This window comes from Pseudopipra pipra, chromosome 1, assembly GCF_036250125.1.
Source record: "Pseudopipra pipra isolate bDixPip1 chromosome 1, bDixPip1.hap1, whole genome shotgun sequence".
NCBI lineage: Eukaryota > Metazoa > Chordata > Aves > Passeriformes > Pipridae > Pseudopipra > Pseudopipra pipra.
This window is the reverse complement of record NC_087549.1, coordinates 94,709,653-94,726,262: the sequence shown is the minus strand read 5'-3', so window position 1 is coordinate 94,726,262 and position 16,610 is coordinate 94,709,653. Positions and strand designations below refer to the sequence as shown.

The 16,610-nt window shown below is 41.6% G+C and overlaps 2 protein-coding genes across 7 annotated transcripts in view; one reads left to right on the top strand and one right to left on the bottom strand.

Annotated features, from left to right (window-relative positions):
• GPLD1 (glycosylphosphatidylinositol specific phospholipase D1) overlaps positions 1-11,421 on the top strand; it is a 32,445-nt gene extending 21,024 nt beyond the window's left edge. For all 4 annotated transcript variants that reach the window (XM_064665978.1, XM_064665986.1, XM_064666019.1 and 1 more), the window contains one exon: positions 5-11,421. In XM_064665978.1, coding sequence (XP_064522048.1) covers positions 5-82 — 78 coding nt within the window. In that variant the 3' untranslated portion in view covers positions 83-11,421. The remainder of the gene's footprint in view (positions 1-4) is intronic.
• On the bottom strand, positions 1,385-13,417 carry MRS2 (magnesium transporter MRS2). Of its 3 annotated transcripts, XM_064666058.1 has the most exons (11): positions 13,204-13,417; positions 12,889-12,962; positions 12,038-12,074; positions 11,308-11,420; positions 10,709-10,882; positions 9,909-10,039; positions 9,097-9,213; positions 6,271-6,423; positions 5,121-5,238; positions 4,270-4,383; positions 1,385-3,240 (listed from the first exon to the last, which is right to left on the bottom strand). In XM_064666058.1, the coding sequence occupies exons 1-11, from the start codon at positions 13,400-13,402 to the stop codon at positions 3,133-3,135; spliced, it is 1,338 nt and encodes a 445-aa protein (XP_064522128.1). In that variant the 5' UTR covers positions 13,403-13,417; the 3' UTR covers positions 1,385-3,132. The 3 variants fall into 3 exon arrangements, with proteins under 3 accessions (XP_064522128.1, XP_064522138.1, XP_064522148.1); XM_064666068.1 differs by lacking the exon at positions 9,097-9,213; XM_064666078.1 differs by lacking the exons at positions 1,385-3,240; positions 4,270-4,383 and adding an exon at positions 4,920-5,031.
• Positions 13,418-16,610: the final 3,193 nt, after the last annotated feature.

The following is a 16,610-nucleotide window of genomic DNA, read 5'->3' as shown; positions in this document are numbered from 1 at the left end:
GCAGAAAGAAGTTGTAGTGGCAGCAGAGAGAAGTTCTGCGAAAGCTCGACTTGGTGGAAGGCTTTTTGTCTACTCGCTCTGAAAGTCCATGGTAGCCTTTAAGACCAGGGCATAGCTGGTCTTTTAGTGAAGAATCTCTGTAGTATCTATGACACTTTCCTGAACCCACACAAACCAACAGACCCCATGTCAGCAAGCTTTTCAACATCACTTAACCTAGAACAAGCCAGCTGGTCTGAAAACCTTTTAGAGGCTGAAATGAGCAGGCAGCTAGATTTTTTGGTAGTAGTATTTGGTTGTATAAGGAATGTTCAGTGGTCACCTTCTTTCCTGGTCAGATATGAGTATTTTCTTGGCAAAACCAGGAAATAGCAGCATAATTTACAACTCCTTGTATACTGTGATAAAGACAGGTGTTCTAAGTTATGGAAAGTTACCGTCAAAATAACAAGCATGGAGGAGGGGCAGCTTTAATCCTGACAGAAAAGTGTGTGCCAATGAACAGGACTGTCTCTGTCTCTAGCAAGTCTTGATTGAGGGTGTAGAGCAGCTGGGATCTCATAGGAAGAAAAGAACAAGCAAGTTTTAGGAAATACTTTCTCTTTTGCAATTGTGGCTGACTACTCTGATACGCTTTGTGTTTTCATGTAAAATTCCATGACCATGGTAACTCAGAATTGTTAACTGCTTTTATTGTTAACAGTATTGTCTTCAACTATTAACACTAGTTTTGTATGTTGCAGGTTTAACAAGAGCATGCATTATCTATTAAACAACTTGAACAGCAAAATGTGATGATACTATTATTACCAACCCTAGTCCATAGTCACATGTACTTTCTCTCTCTTGCCTCCTTCACAAATGCAAAGCATTATTTTTATTATAAATAACACAAGTTGGTGGAATAGCACAGAATTCTAAAGGTCGTACTCCAAAATGAAACAACCTACCTTTCTTAGGAATTCTTTCTCAGAGATGTTGCTTTAAGCAAATCAAAAAAAGGCAAGGTGAACATCAGCTTGATGTATAATGCATTCTGACATCTATTTTGTGGATTTGCCCAAACAGCAAAACACTTTAAAAAAATTAAACTTTGAACTTCATGAAAGAAGTTAATGGATAGGACTGGGAGCACAGTACTTACCTTATAAATCTGTGAAATGTGGTGTGAGGCAAAACAAGCAGTGCACTTGTAAGGGTGGCAGAATAGAGTTTTCCTTTTTAAATGAAAACTGATGAAACCAGTATGTTCTGTAGCAATTCCATTCTGAACATACACCTTCCACTGGCTTTTGTTTTTCCTATGTATGATCTGAAAGTAATTTTACTGCATCTGACTGCATTTTGATTACTTGAATTATAAGAAAAACATTAAACATTTGCATATGTCTGTAGAGAGAAAAGGCAGTCTTGTAAAAGACCTGTCTTTCTCTCTGTGCTTTTATTGTGCTTTAAGTCAGTTATGTACCGGAAAAGGAGTCAAAAGGAGTTCACAGAAACCTCTCTGCACAAAAGCTTATGTGAAAGCTTCTCAAACAGCTGCACCCACATATTTCAGTTCTGGCCTCATGCAACTACAACTCGGTTGAAAACATCAGCATCCATGCCTTTTCACACACTGAGCTGTCAGCCAAGGTATATGAGCCCTTGGTTCTTCTACTGGATTGTTCAGTTTAGAGCGTTTTTACAGCTTCACCCGCTAAGCCAAAAGACTGCAAAAAAATTCAGCTAAAAAACTCAAAAACATTACAAACCCCATTAACTTTCTCACCTTCTTGTGCCTTTTGTATCTGTCGTTGAAAGTCACATACAGAGAAAGAACTGTTTGAAAATAATTACATACAACTGATTTTAATCAAACTAGCATCACAGGCTTGCACAACTTTATGTACCTTTTTATTTTCATCTTTGACTCAATAGTCCCAAGTAAAAATGTTCACAGCTACAGTTATTGTTTTTCCAACTCCTGCCAGTACAGTGACTTATCTGGTGGCACCTAAGGAGCTGCTCACTGTTACAGCAAGGTTAAAAAGACCTAAACAAGAAATGGGCAGTTTATTACTTCCTTTAAAAGGATTTCATGCTCCCTCTATGGACTGAGAGAAACCAGTGGAGAAATATGCCCTCAGAGAGAAGTGCTAAGAAAAAACACAAACAGTGGGCATAAGGCTTCTATTCCTTCCTTCAGTCCATCACAGGATACCAGGCTTCCACACCCTTTACTAACCTGCCTACTTACTGTGGTGCAGGCTAGTCCATCATTTGTCTTGGAGAGAAGAGAGAGAGCATAGCCCAGTTAGCAGAAACTAACAACCCAGCTGATGATTTTTAGCAGAATTTGAATCAGTCCTTGTGACAACAGGAGGAGTTGTTAAACTGCAGCTGTATCAATGCATGGTTGAAATATTATCAGATGGCAAACACAAGTGGGCATTATCCATAAGTCTGCTTTCCCTGTTCCTAAAACTGCATGTTTTGGGCCTAAATTAATTGTTAGGGAATAACCAAGATATGTAGCTACATTTCAAAGCCTGTTATTGCTCATGTAAAATAAGGGAAACTGTTATTTCTGGTTGCTGCCAATTCAGTAGTCATGCTTCACAAAAGATGCAGGTATGCTTTTTGCTTTGGAAAATCTGTTCTCTGCAATTAAATAGGGCCTTAAAAATCCATTTAAAAATCCACTCTTGGGGTGGATTTTTCTTTGACATTTGAAGTCTGATTCCTTAATCTGCAGCTCAGAACCCAGAATACTTGATGAATGCTGACTGCTGTCATCCTTTAAGGAAAAAAATTCTGTTCTCTGTAAGAAGGGCCATTAAGCAAAGAAGTATTTGACAGAAACACATAAAATGAGAATGCCCAAAAAATATGTATGTGATACAGAAAACTAGTGGCACACACATGGAGTGGAGATTAGACTACTGTGTAAAGCATGTTGCTGTTTTCCCTGGTGTTCCTCTCCTTTCGCGTGTAAGAATTAAAAATCTCACTGTACTTTTTTTGGCACAAAATATATTTTAAATTAGTAAGTTTAGAAATTCTTGTAGTTTTCAGTAAGGAAGAACGAGTGCAAGGAAAGTGTCCAAAGTCCACCCTGTAACAACAGAAGTCTCTTAATTCCTTATGTTCCTATTGGTTTGGTAATGTTCTGCTCAGCCCAAATGTTTCTGCTTTAAGGCTGTTCTTTATCTCCACTCTTCCAGCTGATGGTTGGGATTTTTTCAAAACTGCAGAAACCTAAACAAGAACAAAACAGCCTGTGACTACATGAGAAGCTGCTCTATATGCAGCAAAGGAAATAAAGCTTCACAGAGGCCCAAACTCTGATTTTTTCCCCCCCTTATTTTCGGAACAGTGTCTCTGGCTTCTCCCTTCCTAACCCCTTCCAGCACATTTCTCCAACCCAAAGTCAGAATGTGCTGGACTTGGTTTTGAACAACACATATGGATAATTCAGTTAATTGCAGCCATAGTCAACAATCCACAACAAACTATTTCCATTTGCGTCTTAGTGGCAAAGGAGGGGGGGTAAGAAGGGAAGTTTATCCAAGTCTTCCTTCTTTTGTCAGTTTTAGCAACTTAACTTCTGAATCCATTAATACTTCCACTATAAATATTAGAGTGCACTCCAGAGGCAGACAATACAATTCCAGGAGTCCATGAAAGGACTGTCAACAGGGAAATCGACTCATACATGCTAATCTAAAGACAGATCTCCTTGGAAGTCTTCGTACAGCTTGCTACCATCAGCATCAATGACAAAGACAGCTGGCATGCATGTGAGAGCTATTACAAACCTCAGACTGAGTCTGGCGTTGCTCTTGAGAGAGATGTTACAGCTAGCACTTGTCCTCATCCTCCTTTAGTTTTTTTCATGGCAGGGACTATAGATCCATAATTAGCATGTGGGTGGGAGGACAAGGGCAGCATTTGTTATGTGCCTTCCTGTGAACAGACAGACTGGTGTGGCAGCTGAGAAGGCAAATGAGGGCTGCTTCTACCATAAGCCTCAGCTTTCCTTGGGCTGCCAGGTGAAAGTAAATATAGCATGTCTCAAGGAACAGCCTGCAGCTTCACTTCTGGCCACTGCTGGGGCTTCCCACCTCATTCAATCCAGCTAGGAGCACTTTCTCTGTCAAAGACCAAGCCCTGAGTTGAATTCCTCCATGCTTTGTGGCCTACTCCTCTAGAACAGCTTATTTCCTCCTTTAGAAAGGGACTGTACATGCAGAGTGTGAGACAGAAACCCTGGCCAGCCATACATACGTGAGGAGGTAGTGGAGGTTCTAGGTGCCGCCCAAGGAAGGAAAGTAAGCGTCGCCATATCAGACCACTTCCCAGAAACATAATCCCCGTCACCAGCCAAAATATCCTGGGGTCCTACTGACAGAATGGTCCCATTAGTCATGCAACCATCTCTTCACAAAAGGGATGACCCAATGATAATCTCTACTCCCCACCAGTGTTCTCCTCCTTTATAGGAGGAAGCGGTAAACTCCCTACCACCAACAGCCAAGCCCCACCTTGGGAAAAAAGCTGTTTAGGAATCACTGTACTGTATTCTGTTGCTGTCCCATGCAGTTTTCCTTCCTTCATCAGAAAGTTTGAAAATTCAACTCTTATATTTAATTGATTTGAAAAGGAAGAAGTCTTTGCTTCATTTGTTTTGTTTTAAAGCTGGCACATGCAGTTTTGGAATTGTACCCCGCAGTTTGTACCCCCTCCTCCCTAGTTTAGGTATAAACATGTATTGAGAGTAGAGTATTTCCTCTGGTCTGCTGAAAATGCCCTGGCTGCTTGCCAGATACCCTCGGATCTGGAAGACAAAGCCGGTCTTTTCAGAATAGCTGATCATTAAAGAAACCTTAATACTACTTTATAGTCAATCCTCATACAATCAAAAATTTACCTTCCCATTACTTTTCCATGGATGTGGAAAAAAGGCTACAATACTGTGCAGTTAGCCATGCAGTCATTTGCTTACAAAAAAAAGTGACTTCATGAACACATGAATCACTGGAGCTTTGTCTGTGGAAAGAACGAAGGTGTACCAAATTTAAAATGCACTATAAGAGCAGGGCCCACATTTCATGCTCAAAACAGCACTCGTTCCTTACCTCTTCAAGAGACGACTCCAGGTTCATACCAAATGCAACTCCTATGAGGCCAAAGAGAGAGACGGAGAAAGTTCCCATAGTCAGCTGCAAGTTCAGCCTCATCATCACATTACGGTGGCTAAAGAAGGGAGAAACATCTGTAAGGGGAACCCATAAATTGATCTGCTGCCTAAATTCTCAAATTCCATACAGCATGCACTAAAATAAAATAGTGAAAGAGAAGTCACGCTGGAATTAGGCAACCCAATGACAAAGACCATGAAACAACAGTACAAAGAGGCTACTGTTTTGACATTGCTACATCAGGATACCTCTAAGGCAGCAGGTTCTACCTAATCATCATTAGACTTGCCAGCATCTCTCACTTCTCAGAGGTGTATATACACAGAGCAACAGTAAATTTCTGCTGAAGTTTGTGTCCTCTCACCACTAAATTTATATGCCCATATTCACAAGAAACAAAAATTTATTGTTAACTTGCAAATTAATACACTTTACAAAAAAGTAGTTGGTAAATGCTGCAGGCTATAAACCTGAGCCTCTTCGGGAGAATTCCATATTCAAATCTCCACAAAAAAGATTTTTGTTGTTTCCTGATACAGCATCCACTAATTGCTTCTACAGATAACTGCTCAGTAAAGAGGAGAAAGAATATTAAACACCAACCTCAAAGACAGAGTCCTCGCAAATGCAAGCTACAATTATTTTTCAATAAGAAATCTGACTAGTAGTGAAAAATGTAGCATAGAGAAAGAAAATACTTGCTCACAAGTTATTAATTCTTGTATCACTCCACAGAGTAATAATGCAGCTTTCAATGAACACCTGAGTGGCCTAGCCAGACTCTAGCTAGTAATCTTTTCTGAACAGAATTTTAATATGCCTCTAAATCTGCAGACATTTCCAGTATTGAACAGCTCCCCAGAAGGATCTAAGAGAAGCTGAGTTTCTACTGCTAGGGAAAACTGATGCTTAGTTTGCTTTATCCAGTTTGTTGGTAAGAGACATGCAGCACAGCTGTGACTGCAAGTCCATTCAAATCCTCATGAAGGCAAATTTCTCCAAGTTCCCTTGTAAGCAGATTTGAGAAAGTCTAGGTAGCATTAAATTCTGCTCAGCTTTTGGCAATCCAACAGGTCAGGCACCTAACCTGTCCAGGTTGATAAAGATGATGCTTTCTGAGTCATCAATCAGTACTCTGAGTTCACGAGCTTCATTTGCAAGATCTTCTGCTTGTCTGTAGTAATTCTCCAACAGTAGCTCCATCTCCTCTGCATGGTCAATCCCAGATATACTCTCCTCACTGTGAGGAACAATTTATATTTTTCCGGTTAGTTACATATTGTATACAAGTGTGTTACGGATGCGTTAAGGCACATAAGACCCATGGGGAACAAGAGTGCTTTTAGACACTAGACCTCAAAATCCAATCTTTTTGTGAGAAAATTCCATCAATTCCAACAGCATAAAATAAAAGGGATATTTTTTTATTTATCAGCAGCTCAGCATAGGCAGTCAACTATTCTGAGTAGAGCAGTTAGCATCTGATATCCATCAAGGCATGCACACCGCCACAAATCTTAGTTTTTCAGATATTACAAAGTTAGAAAGTTATGTAAATTTTATATTATTTATAAAGTTTATACTACTATAAATGTTTATGTTATTAAGTTACAAAGTTACAACAATTTTGACAGGAGATGCTTAAATTCTTGGTGCCCTCAAGTGGTGGGAGCTTGTAACAGTGCAGTCAAAAACTCCAAGAATAGAACATAACCAAGAGTCAATACACAAACAATTACACAGTGATGGAGATGGTTTAGGTGTGTATTAAAATAGTTTAGTTGTAAGGCATTTGAGCTATACACAGCAATTACTGCAAAGCATTTTGGGAGCATGAAGCAGCCAAAGAGTGACCATCAAATGAAAGATCCTCCTCTCCTGAGAGAAATCTGTCCAAGGGACTTTCATCTTACTTCATAGTGCTACTGCTGCTGCAGTGGCCTTCCTCTGAAACAAGAATGTATGTTTCTGGCATTGTGTAGATGAAACCTGAGGCACCTGAGATCCACAGGAGCTTGGAAATCAGCAGCAAAGCCAGGAAGATTCTTCATAATTTTCTCTTCTGTGGTATGATCTAATTTCTCTAGAGACTGAAGTTTTTTAAGAATATCCTCAAGGCATTACTGACTGTTAAAGGAACCCCTCTGAAATGGTTTTACAAGAAAATAAGCAGTATAGCTTACGAATCAACCCACCTAAGCTCCCTGAGGACCTTTAGCAGAGCCCATAGTTTCTCTCTAATGGGGCTAAGCTGATTTGAAAGCCCTCCAGATCTTGAGGTTTTCATTGCATGGAAATGAGAGGAGCTGCAGACTTGAAAGCCTTAGAGCACTATCTGCTGTATTACAGATTCAGCTCAAGGTCTTATTTGATGAGTATCTTTACATTTATATCAGCTCCTCTGATACACAAAGGGGGCAAAAAGCCATAAAGATGCAAAAGTAACTGCCACTGGATGTGCTTTCATTAACTAGCCTCCATCTGCCTCATGAGTTTTCCACAGTCTGCTGTTCCTTCCCAAAAAGATATGAGGTCTGCCTCATTCTATCTTTCTGGGCTCAGCTCACCATTTCTCCTGCAAAAGATCTCTGATGACACCTATATGGCTAACTGGGCATATGTGCCAACTAACTTCTGCTTGGGCTTCCCAAGTCCATCAAATACCACATATCCTTTGCATCAATCCTGGAGCAAAAAGAGCTGTCCACATACTGCCAGCCTGCCTGCAAACATGCTGTCAGGGCTGGTGCTTCCTAGTGTGCCTTGTGTACAGACTGCCTCACTGCATCCTGCAGCACAGGATGCAACACATCCTCCTCACACAACCTCACACCACCTCTCCTACCCTTGTGCAACAGCGTCTGAAAGAAGGGATGACTGCAGGTTTCTCCTGACATGAGAGTATAAGGTGACAGTGGGATCTTTCCTAGATATCCCCTATACACTGTCTATCATGAGGCAACAAGAGACTTGCCAGCAGACTGCATTAAGTCCAAAGAAAGGCTGTGAGCAAAACCAGGACAAAGACCAGCTGCTGGCTCAGGAGCAGCTGGAATTCAGAACGCCCACAACACTGCTCCAGCAGATGCACTAGAAATGCAAACCATGTCCCACTTCTGGAATTCTCAGTTTCTGCTGCACATTTAGACTAAGCTCTGCAGGGCAAGAAACTATCTCCTGATTTCAAAGCCATGGTAATGTGTGAACAGTATTAACACCCACATGCAATGAAGTTAGGCAAAAATATTATTCAGCAATTTCACAAAGGACCTGAAAGGTAGTTTGTTACCTGCTTAAACATAAAACATGTCTGTATGCCCCAGATTTAAATCCAATTAAGCCCCAAATATATTTGGATCTGATGTATATCTTTCTGCTTTTTAGTTTTTATTAAGTGACTAGTGCTGCTGCTGCTGGTGTATGCCATCTTTCACCAAAACCTGAGAGTGTAGGGCCTCTTTCCTTCAGGTTCTGCTGGTGAGCAAAAAGCTACAAGCAAGGTGCTCAGAACACTTTTAGTAAAGGAAGTGTGATGTCTGATGCATTCAAGACAAGCTTTCAGAGCCCCTTTCATTTTTCTTTTGGTGAAACTGAGGAAATGCTCCCAGAAAGTGTTGATTCATATTGAAAAATAACAACATTTGCTTTTTCTGCCATCCTGCTCCCATCCCAGTACATACCTGATGAGCTGGCCTGTTATGCCAAGAACTATTTGTAACTGCATAATACGACAAGTAATAATGAAGTTCCTCTCCAAAATGTCAAATACAATGATTTCTGAAGTAGCGAATATTGAGGCTTTAAAAAACTAGAGTGTCTTTTTCTTCTTTTTAGCAGGGAACACGCAGTTTAGTGTTCAAGTTACCCTTAAACAAAATTCACCATTAAAAAAGTGGTTTCGAAATATACATACAATACTTGTGGATCAGTCCATTTAGATAGACAGAGCTCTTCTATTAATTCTTCTTCATCTAAGATCTCCAGAATTGTTTCTTTGAAAACTTTAAGATCTGTTTCCAGTTCTGACAAGCTGAAGAAAGAACAGGCAAAAGGTCAAGTAATCCCCACCTGCACCAGTGCATGAAGGTAATCTCTAAGTGAGTTTGCCAGCCAGCACCCTCACCAGATGCAGTGGCCAGGGAAGACTTAACTGCAGGGTTCTAAAAGCTCCTTCAAAAGATTCTCTACAGACCATACACTTAGCAGTGCAAGTGATCTGTCTGGGGATCAGTGAGGTGCAGACATATACTAAAAGGGATCCAGATGTGTTTTCTGGGTATATTTGTAAGTCAGAAAAAACAAGCACTCTGTGAGCATGTAGCAAGTGCGTATTTGCACTGTCTTTTTAGAGAGGCTAATACATGAAGGACCAGCGTACTAGTAATCTGAAAGCATACTATACATACAATAGTTAAAAAGCATAGTTCCAAAGGTTTACGTTATGGGGAATGTTTTCACGTTATTTTGTTCTCTTAGGTATTACTTTGTTCTGTCAGATGCTATTTGAGAAGCACAGCTGTACTTCTGACAACTCAGAATATATTTCCCGTTTCCCTTATATCAATAGGTATTTCATATACAAATTCTTACACTTACAAACAAGATGCACAACCCAGCATTACAGTAACCTGGGAAATTAATATGAGATACCATTTTTCTAACATTTCAATGCATGTCATTTTCTATTGTCATCTTCTAGACTCTTCACAGCTTAATCTTATTTACCTCTTGCCATTCTGCAGGAGAATGTGTAGTTTACTCCTATCCACAGATAAAAGCTTGGGGTCCACTAGAGCTTCCAGTGTCTCAAGGATCTGAGGCTGCAAAGTGTTAAGTCTCCCCTGCAGTTTGCTGATCTAGATAACAACATGATCCTTCATAAGAATTAAAACAATTCATTTAGAATGACTTGGGCAACTGACTCCTGTCTCTCAACACAGAATTTACAGTAACAGGTAGTTAATACAACCTGCTTTCCAATACCTGGGAAATACTTGCTATATGGATACCACTTTATAAGACAAAGCCAGTGTAAAATACAGTATTTAATAAAAAGTGAACTGAAACCCAGTGACAACCACACCAATAAAGCTGATAAAGCTAATACACTATTGTCTAGAAATGTCATATTAGCATTAGCAAGCACAGATTTTTCATGATAGCTAGGAATCATCATCTGACTCGTGCTCAAGAGGCCAAAAACCTCAGCACTTTTGTGTGACTTCCATTTCAGCTACAGCACATCTCTAGAATGGAACTCTGACTTGTTTTTTAATTGTCCAAATCATGGTGAAGCCATCATATCCAATTAGCACTTTATTGTGAAGGGAATGAAAACACACATACACACAAGACCGTAAGAACTAAAGGAACAAAAGTCAAAATCAAAAAAGAGCTCATACAGGAAGTGCAGAATACATATACAAATGTGTATGTGTAAATATTAACACAAGAATAAAATCATACTGTCCCTTCTATGAAACAATAACTTCCGAAACAATTTAAATAAAAATGAGATAGCTCACCCAGTACTGCAGGATTGCTTCTATGGCTCGGAATTCAAAGGGCAGAGAATATGTAACTAGTTGACCTTCCCCAGCCAGCTGAGATGCTAGTTGACTGAGGAGCCAGTGTTCCAGACTCAAATTACGATAATCTAGTATCAGCAGAAACTCTGGTGTTATGACAGCCTTCAAGAACTGAAAAAGAAAGTACATGTAAGGAATTTGAAAAAAACTCTCTGAAAATTTCTCATAACTCTGTAGCACATTTTATATTTGGGCTTTGATAAAACCATTCTTCTGATGTCTTTTCAGGCACAAAAATAACAGAATCTCATGCTAACAGCAAATGGGCTCAGACAGAGCACTGTGCCAGTGATTAAGAAGGGCTCCTCATAAGCCTTTACTTCTGTGACAATGTTAGTGATGATTCTCCTGTGCTCAACCAGGGAAGTGGTCTTTAATATGTACTGTGGGTAAACTCGTACTCTTGACCGCAACACAGAGCTCCAAAGACACATTTACTGCTGGACTGCATGTCACAGGAAGCTGGTATTAAAAGAACTGCGCAAGAAAATAAAAATGCAAGACAGGGTTTACACTCAGCTAGAGGAAACCATTACCTCCATTCTCATGATGATTCTATTGTTCCTAGTTGCAATGCTCATTACGTGCTGAAATCTTAGATCTCGTGCTTGAAGACCCAATTCCTGGTACAACTCTGTCTTCTTCTTTTCTATCATAAAAGTATTTTTAGAAGAAGACATTTAGAGGACAAGCATATATGTTCTGAAATTATATTTTAGTGTGTTACTAAGTCCCACCAAAAACAAACAAACAAAAAAAGCTGTGCTATCTCTAAAACATTCCTTCCATTGACTCCTCAACGTAAGTTATTTTATACAAAGTTTAGAAGACTGTATCTTGAGTGGAAAAAGAAAAATTCTAGATATAAGTGAAAAAGTTGGCCGCAACAATTAATTTCATGTCAGAAATGAGTGACTCTTTTGAGAAAGCACGTGTAATTCCACAGGAAGGGAAAGATAAGGCCAAGAAAGTAGCATGCTGGTCAAAAAGGGAAAAGACAAAGCAAAAATTACCTTCCTGTGAGAGATGGTAATACGTTACTTTTAAAATATTATTTAAAAGTACACAAAAATTTTAACAGTAAAGATGCTATGAAGACCCAAAGGAGGCAGCAAAACAGAGGAAATGTTGCGACATCCCAAATGAACACAGTGAAGTATCCAAAACATAATTTTTTACTCCATGTAGATTCCCAATTGGGCTTTTCTGTATTGGACAAGGAAAAAAGGCAAACAAAACTCAAGCAAAACTACAATGAAAACTTACCAAAATAGGTAGTATTTCCCTCTTTGTCAAACTTCATCTGAAGGAATGGAAAAAAAAAATATTTTTTTCACAGAACCACTATAAACAAGAAATTGATTTCTAAAGTTATTTGCACTTCCCTAGAAGGCCAATGGATAACACATTATTAAGCGAAAGCAACTTTTTATGCCCTCTATTCACAGTTCATCCCAATTAAGCAAAATATTGCACCAAATGGCCATATATTTCACTGTGTTTGTCACCAGTGTCACCTGCATTACCATGTTCCTACATAAACCTTGTTAAGGAGGTGATTTACAGAGGATCAGTCTTAGAATAGCATAGACTTTCTGCTGGAAGAGACCTACAGCAATCACAGAGTCCAACTACCTGACCACTTCAGGGCTGACCAAAAGTAAAAGCATAGTATAAAGGGGCAAACAACTTTCAGTTTCATTAAAAAAAAAAACATAGAGAGCTTATTTTTCATCAAATCCTATGTTTAGTTAGAATTGCAGCTATCAAGACACAGGACTAATATTTCTAAAAGGCATTAGCAAGCCTTAACAATCTTTAACAAGACAACTTCTGACTGCAGCAGTTCCAAGAGCTGACCTGCCTTCACAATTAAGAACTGGATGCTGGATCTTAGAAAAGCATCTTGATTGATACTGTGAGTACCTCAAACCAGCAATTTAGAACTCGGGGTGTTCTCCGAGACACAACTTCATCTGCTTTTATGACGCTTTAAGAGTTAAAAAAAAAAAAAGGAAAAAAAAGAAGAAAAAAAGAAGGAAGGGAAAGAGCACCATCATCTTGCAATCTTGCACAAAGTGCCCTCGCAGGTGGAAATGCCTGCAGGAAGTACTTACCACTGCAAAAACAGGAGATACGCTGGCCAGGGTGGCCTGGGAGGTCTCTGTGGGGGCATGTTGGCATAGTTTACCTGGAGGAAGACAAGACAGCTCTACCCCCAGCACACCGCACTTCCCCCTTCGCGGCGCGGTGCCCTGCCCTCAGCCGCCGGCACCACCCACGGGCACACGAGTCGAGCAGCGCCAGCCACGACAAGGCCCCGACGAACCCGACATCCCCCAGCAGCGGGCGGGCACGGCCCGGCACCGCACCCAGCGCGGCCCCTCCCGCTCTCCTTCCCCAGTGCCCGGCCCGACCCACTGCCCGCTCACCGGCCCAGCGCAGCCCGCGGGCGCCCGGCGGCACCGCCGCCACCGCCGCGGGCCGGTCCCTGTCCCAGGCGCGGCCCGGCGGCAGCCCCGGGGCGGCCCTCGGGAGGGACCCGCCGCCCGCCGCGCCCGCCCAGCCGCGGGTCCCGCAGCAGCAGCCGCCGCCCAGGGCGCGGGGCAGCAGCGCGGCCCCCCGCAGCATCGGCCCCGCACCGCTCCGCTCCCAGCGCGCAGCCGCGGCGAGGGCGGAGCCCGCGGGGTGACGGGTCACCGCTGCGCAGCCGGGGAGCAGCGGGGCCGGCTCCGGGATCGCCGGCTGGGGGCGGAGCCGGTGACGGGCGCCGAGTACCACAGACCCGGTGCTGCATTTACCTAAAGTGTCCTGTTCCGCCTGTTGGCGCGCTGGAAGTTCGTAGCCGTTGTTTAATATATGCACAAAACCATGATCTGTGAAATCTGTGAAACCACCTCCTCACTCAGCCTGTGCTCAACCCCACTGAAATTAACTGGATTTTGTACATCATGATTTGTGAAAAAAGGGGGGGGGAAGTCCAAGTACCCCGTGAAGCCTGAGCTCCTCTAATAAGGTAGGTCCAAACTGAAGATTCAGTTAAATGGATAACTCCTTTCCAAAACATAAGTGTTCTTAAAATCCCACCTCCAGCAGCCCTCGATAACGCGAGCACACCTCCCTGTAGCCGGGATTTTCCTTCCCGCGGCTGGGATTTTCCCTGCCGCATTCAGCCACTTCCTGAAGATTTTACTCGTAAAATGCGGTTGGTTTTTTTTCAAAATGCAGAAAATTTTTTTTTTTCAAGTGCAGAACAATTCTATCCCCAGCAACGGTCTTGCAATTAAATTTCCTTGCCCTGCTTCTGTATCTAAAATAGAGACAAGTTGTTGGTTGAGATCTAAAAGTTTAATTAGTAGCATACTAATAGCTTCCGCTGTTATATGTTCCTTTTAAACTGCAGCAAAAGGGTAATGCAGGTAGCAGGACTATCCTTCCTTTGGCTGGTTCTGCTGAACCGTGTAAATTGACATGGAGGCAAAGCCTGTATCCAAAGCCCTGCAGCGGGACACGTTATCAGAATGTACTTACAGCACTCATTAATCCTTAGCAGGGAAATAAAAAAGGAAGTGATTATGCTGCTAATGAAATGATCCGTACAGTGTGGCTGCTCCAAGAGGAGGGTGCAAGTCTAAACACTGCCTGGAACACAGGTCAGAGTTTTGAAGACAAGGGTGTCAGGGCCAAATACTGTTCTCAACTGGGCTGTAAGTTAAAGTTAAGTCAACCAAGGGCCAGCACTGTCCTCTCTGTTCCTGTACCACATCACCTGTGCATTTGTCTTATTGTTTGCACATACATACCTTAACATACATAGATGAGCCTTTGTCCAAAGTGGACTGACATGTACAGAATCAGAAGGGTGGTTTACGCACACCTTGCACAAAGATGAATGACCTCACAAGGAATTAATTAAATAAAGTTCCTCAGTAGTTATACATACCCTGTATGTGTTGACTGAAGCCATCAGAGGTTTTCAGTTTCAGGGTAACCATGCCTGTCCGCAAATGTTGGCTGAAGAGGCTGAAATCCACTTAGAGTATTCGAGCTCTAGTTTTGGTTAATCTCAGCAGGTGGCAGTATGTGCAACACTAATGTAAGACTCTTGGATGTCAGAGATACTTAAAATTTGGAAATACCAGACAGCACAGAAAATACCTCAGGAGGGCAGGAAACCAATGCATACCATTGCTGGCAACTCATTGCAGCCTATGTTGGTTCTTCATGTTAGAATGCAAAAGCTAGAGAAGCATCTGAAGGATATCTGCCAGAAATTTACATTTAATGAATGTGCAGGAATGTGCTCACACAGCTGACGTCATACCCCTCAATAAAAAAGGGAGAAGCTACTGGATCTATTTGTTTTCCTTTGCTCATCTGTTGTTCTGGCTTGCTAAGTGTTGGAAATAAGATGATGTAACTTCACACCGAATATATATTGATACAAACTCTGGTATGTATGATACAACAGGCCAGTGTACCAGGAGACATTGGTGTTGTATCTCATTATAGCTGCATTATCAGTCACTATTGCAACTATCTGGAAGGGCAGACAATAACCAAGTATCACCTCTGTCTTTAGAGGCGAAGGCAGCACATGGTGTGAACTGGCAGCCAGGGACAAGTTATGAAGCACAGACAGAATGTCTGATTTTATACTACTGCTGACAAAAGATAACTGGAGATCTAGAACTGCCATCTAGTTATTGCAGCTCTAAATACCAACAAGCAGCTTGTTGCTTCTGCTGTACGCACATGTCAGGTATCCAGTCTGTCCTGCAGTGCCAACCTTTGGGAGTGGTTTGCTGTATTTCATAAAAAAAAAAAAAAAAACAACCCCAAAAAACCCAAAAAACCAAACCAACAAACCAAAAAAACCTGGGTCAAGCTCATGTACTGTTTGTTGAAGAAGCTCACTGACACAAACTGGCATGGTGGCTGTTCTTTATTTAGCCAAAATGCAAGGACAGCTCCAGCACAGATGGGCTTAGTCATGGAACTGCCATCCAAAACAGATCCCCCAACATGTGCTTGTTATGTGACCTCAGGGGATCCTGACACACGACCTGACAGACCTCATGTAAGATGAGAGGCCTGACATCACTCCATCATAAAGAGATTATGTGTCTCTGCATTCAGCAGCTCTCCTTACTGTTGAGAATGTGATAGGAGATTGCTTAGAAACTGAAACAATATAGCAGGAATAAAAGGCCAGACCCTGGAAAGGCTAGGACAAGCAGATTGTCATGGATCAAGGCACTGCTATCATGGGCTGAAGTATCTGACCTTTTCTTAGCTTTCGGGCAGTGGGTGTACTTAGGCGAGATGGAAAACATGCTGACTTTGTACTGTATTGGAAACACTCCGTTTTGATTTGGTTTGTTCCTATTACTGAAGAAAATAATATGTTTCATTCTGAAAAGACTGGTGTGAAATAGTGGGCACTGTCCAGCGGTGGGCTGGAGAGTCACATTGCCTTTCAGGAGCTGGATTTGAAGGTGTTGCCTTAAGGGTAAGAAAATGATGAAATTCCACTGCAGCACGAGTAAAGGGGTAGAGAGCAGAAATGCAAGCAGCTGGATTTGAAAGATGAGGTCTTTAGAGGTACAGCTCTTAACTGTGTAAAAGTTAAACTATGGGCAAAATTCTGCATTGCAGTTTTTCAAGGGATTCATAATACTCCCCCAGTTTTGGACGATGATTTTGTCCACCAGTTCTAGGCTGTTTTAAGGCTAGCAGTGCTCTGGTACCATTTCGGGGATATTTTATTGCAATCCATAAAGTGACTGTAACTAGTGTGGCCATAGGTAAAGACCAACAGTATTTTGGAGTAGCACAA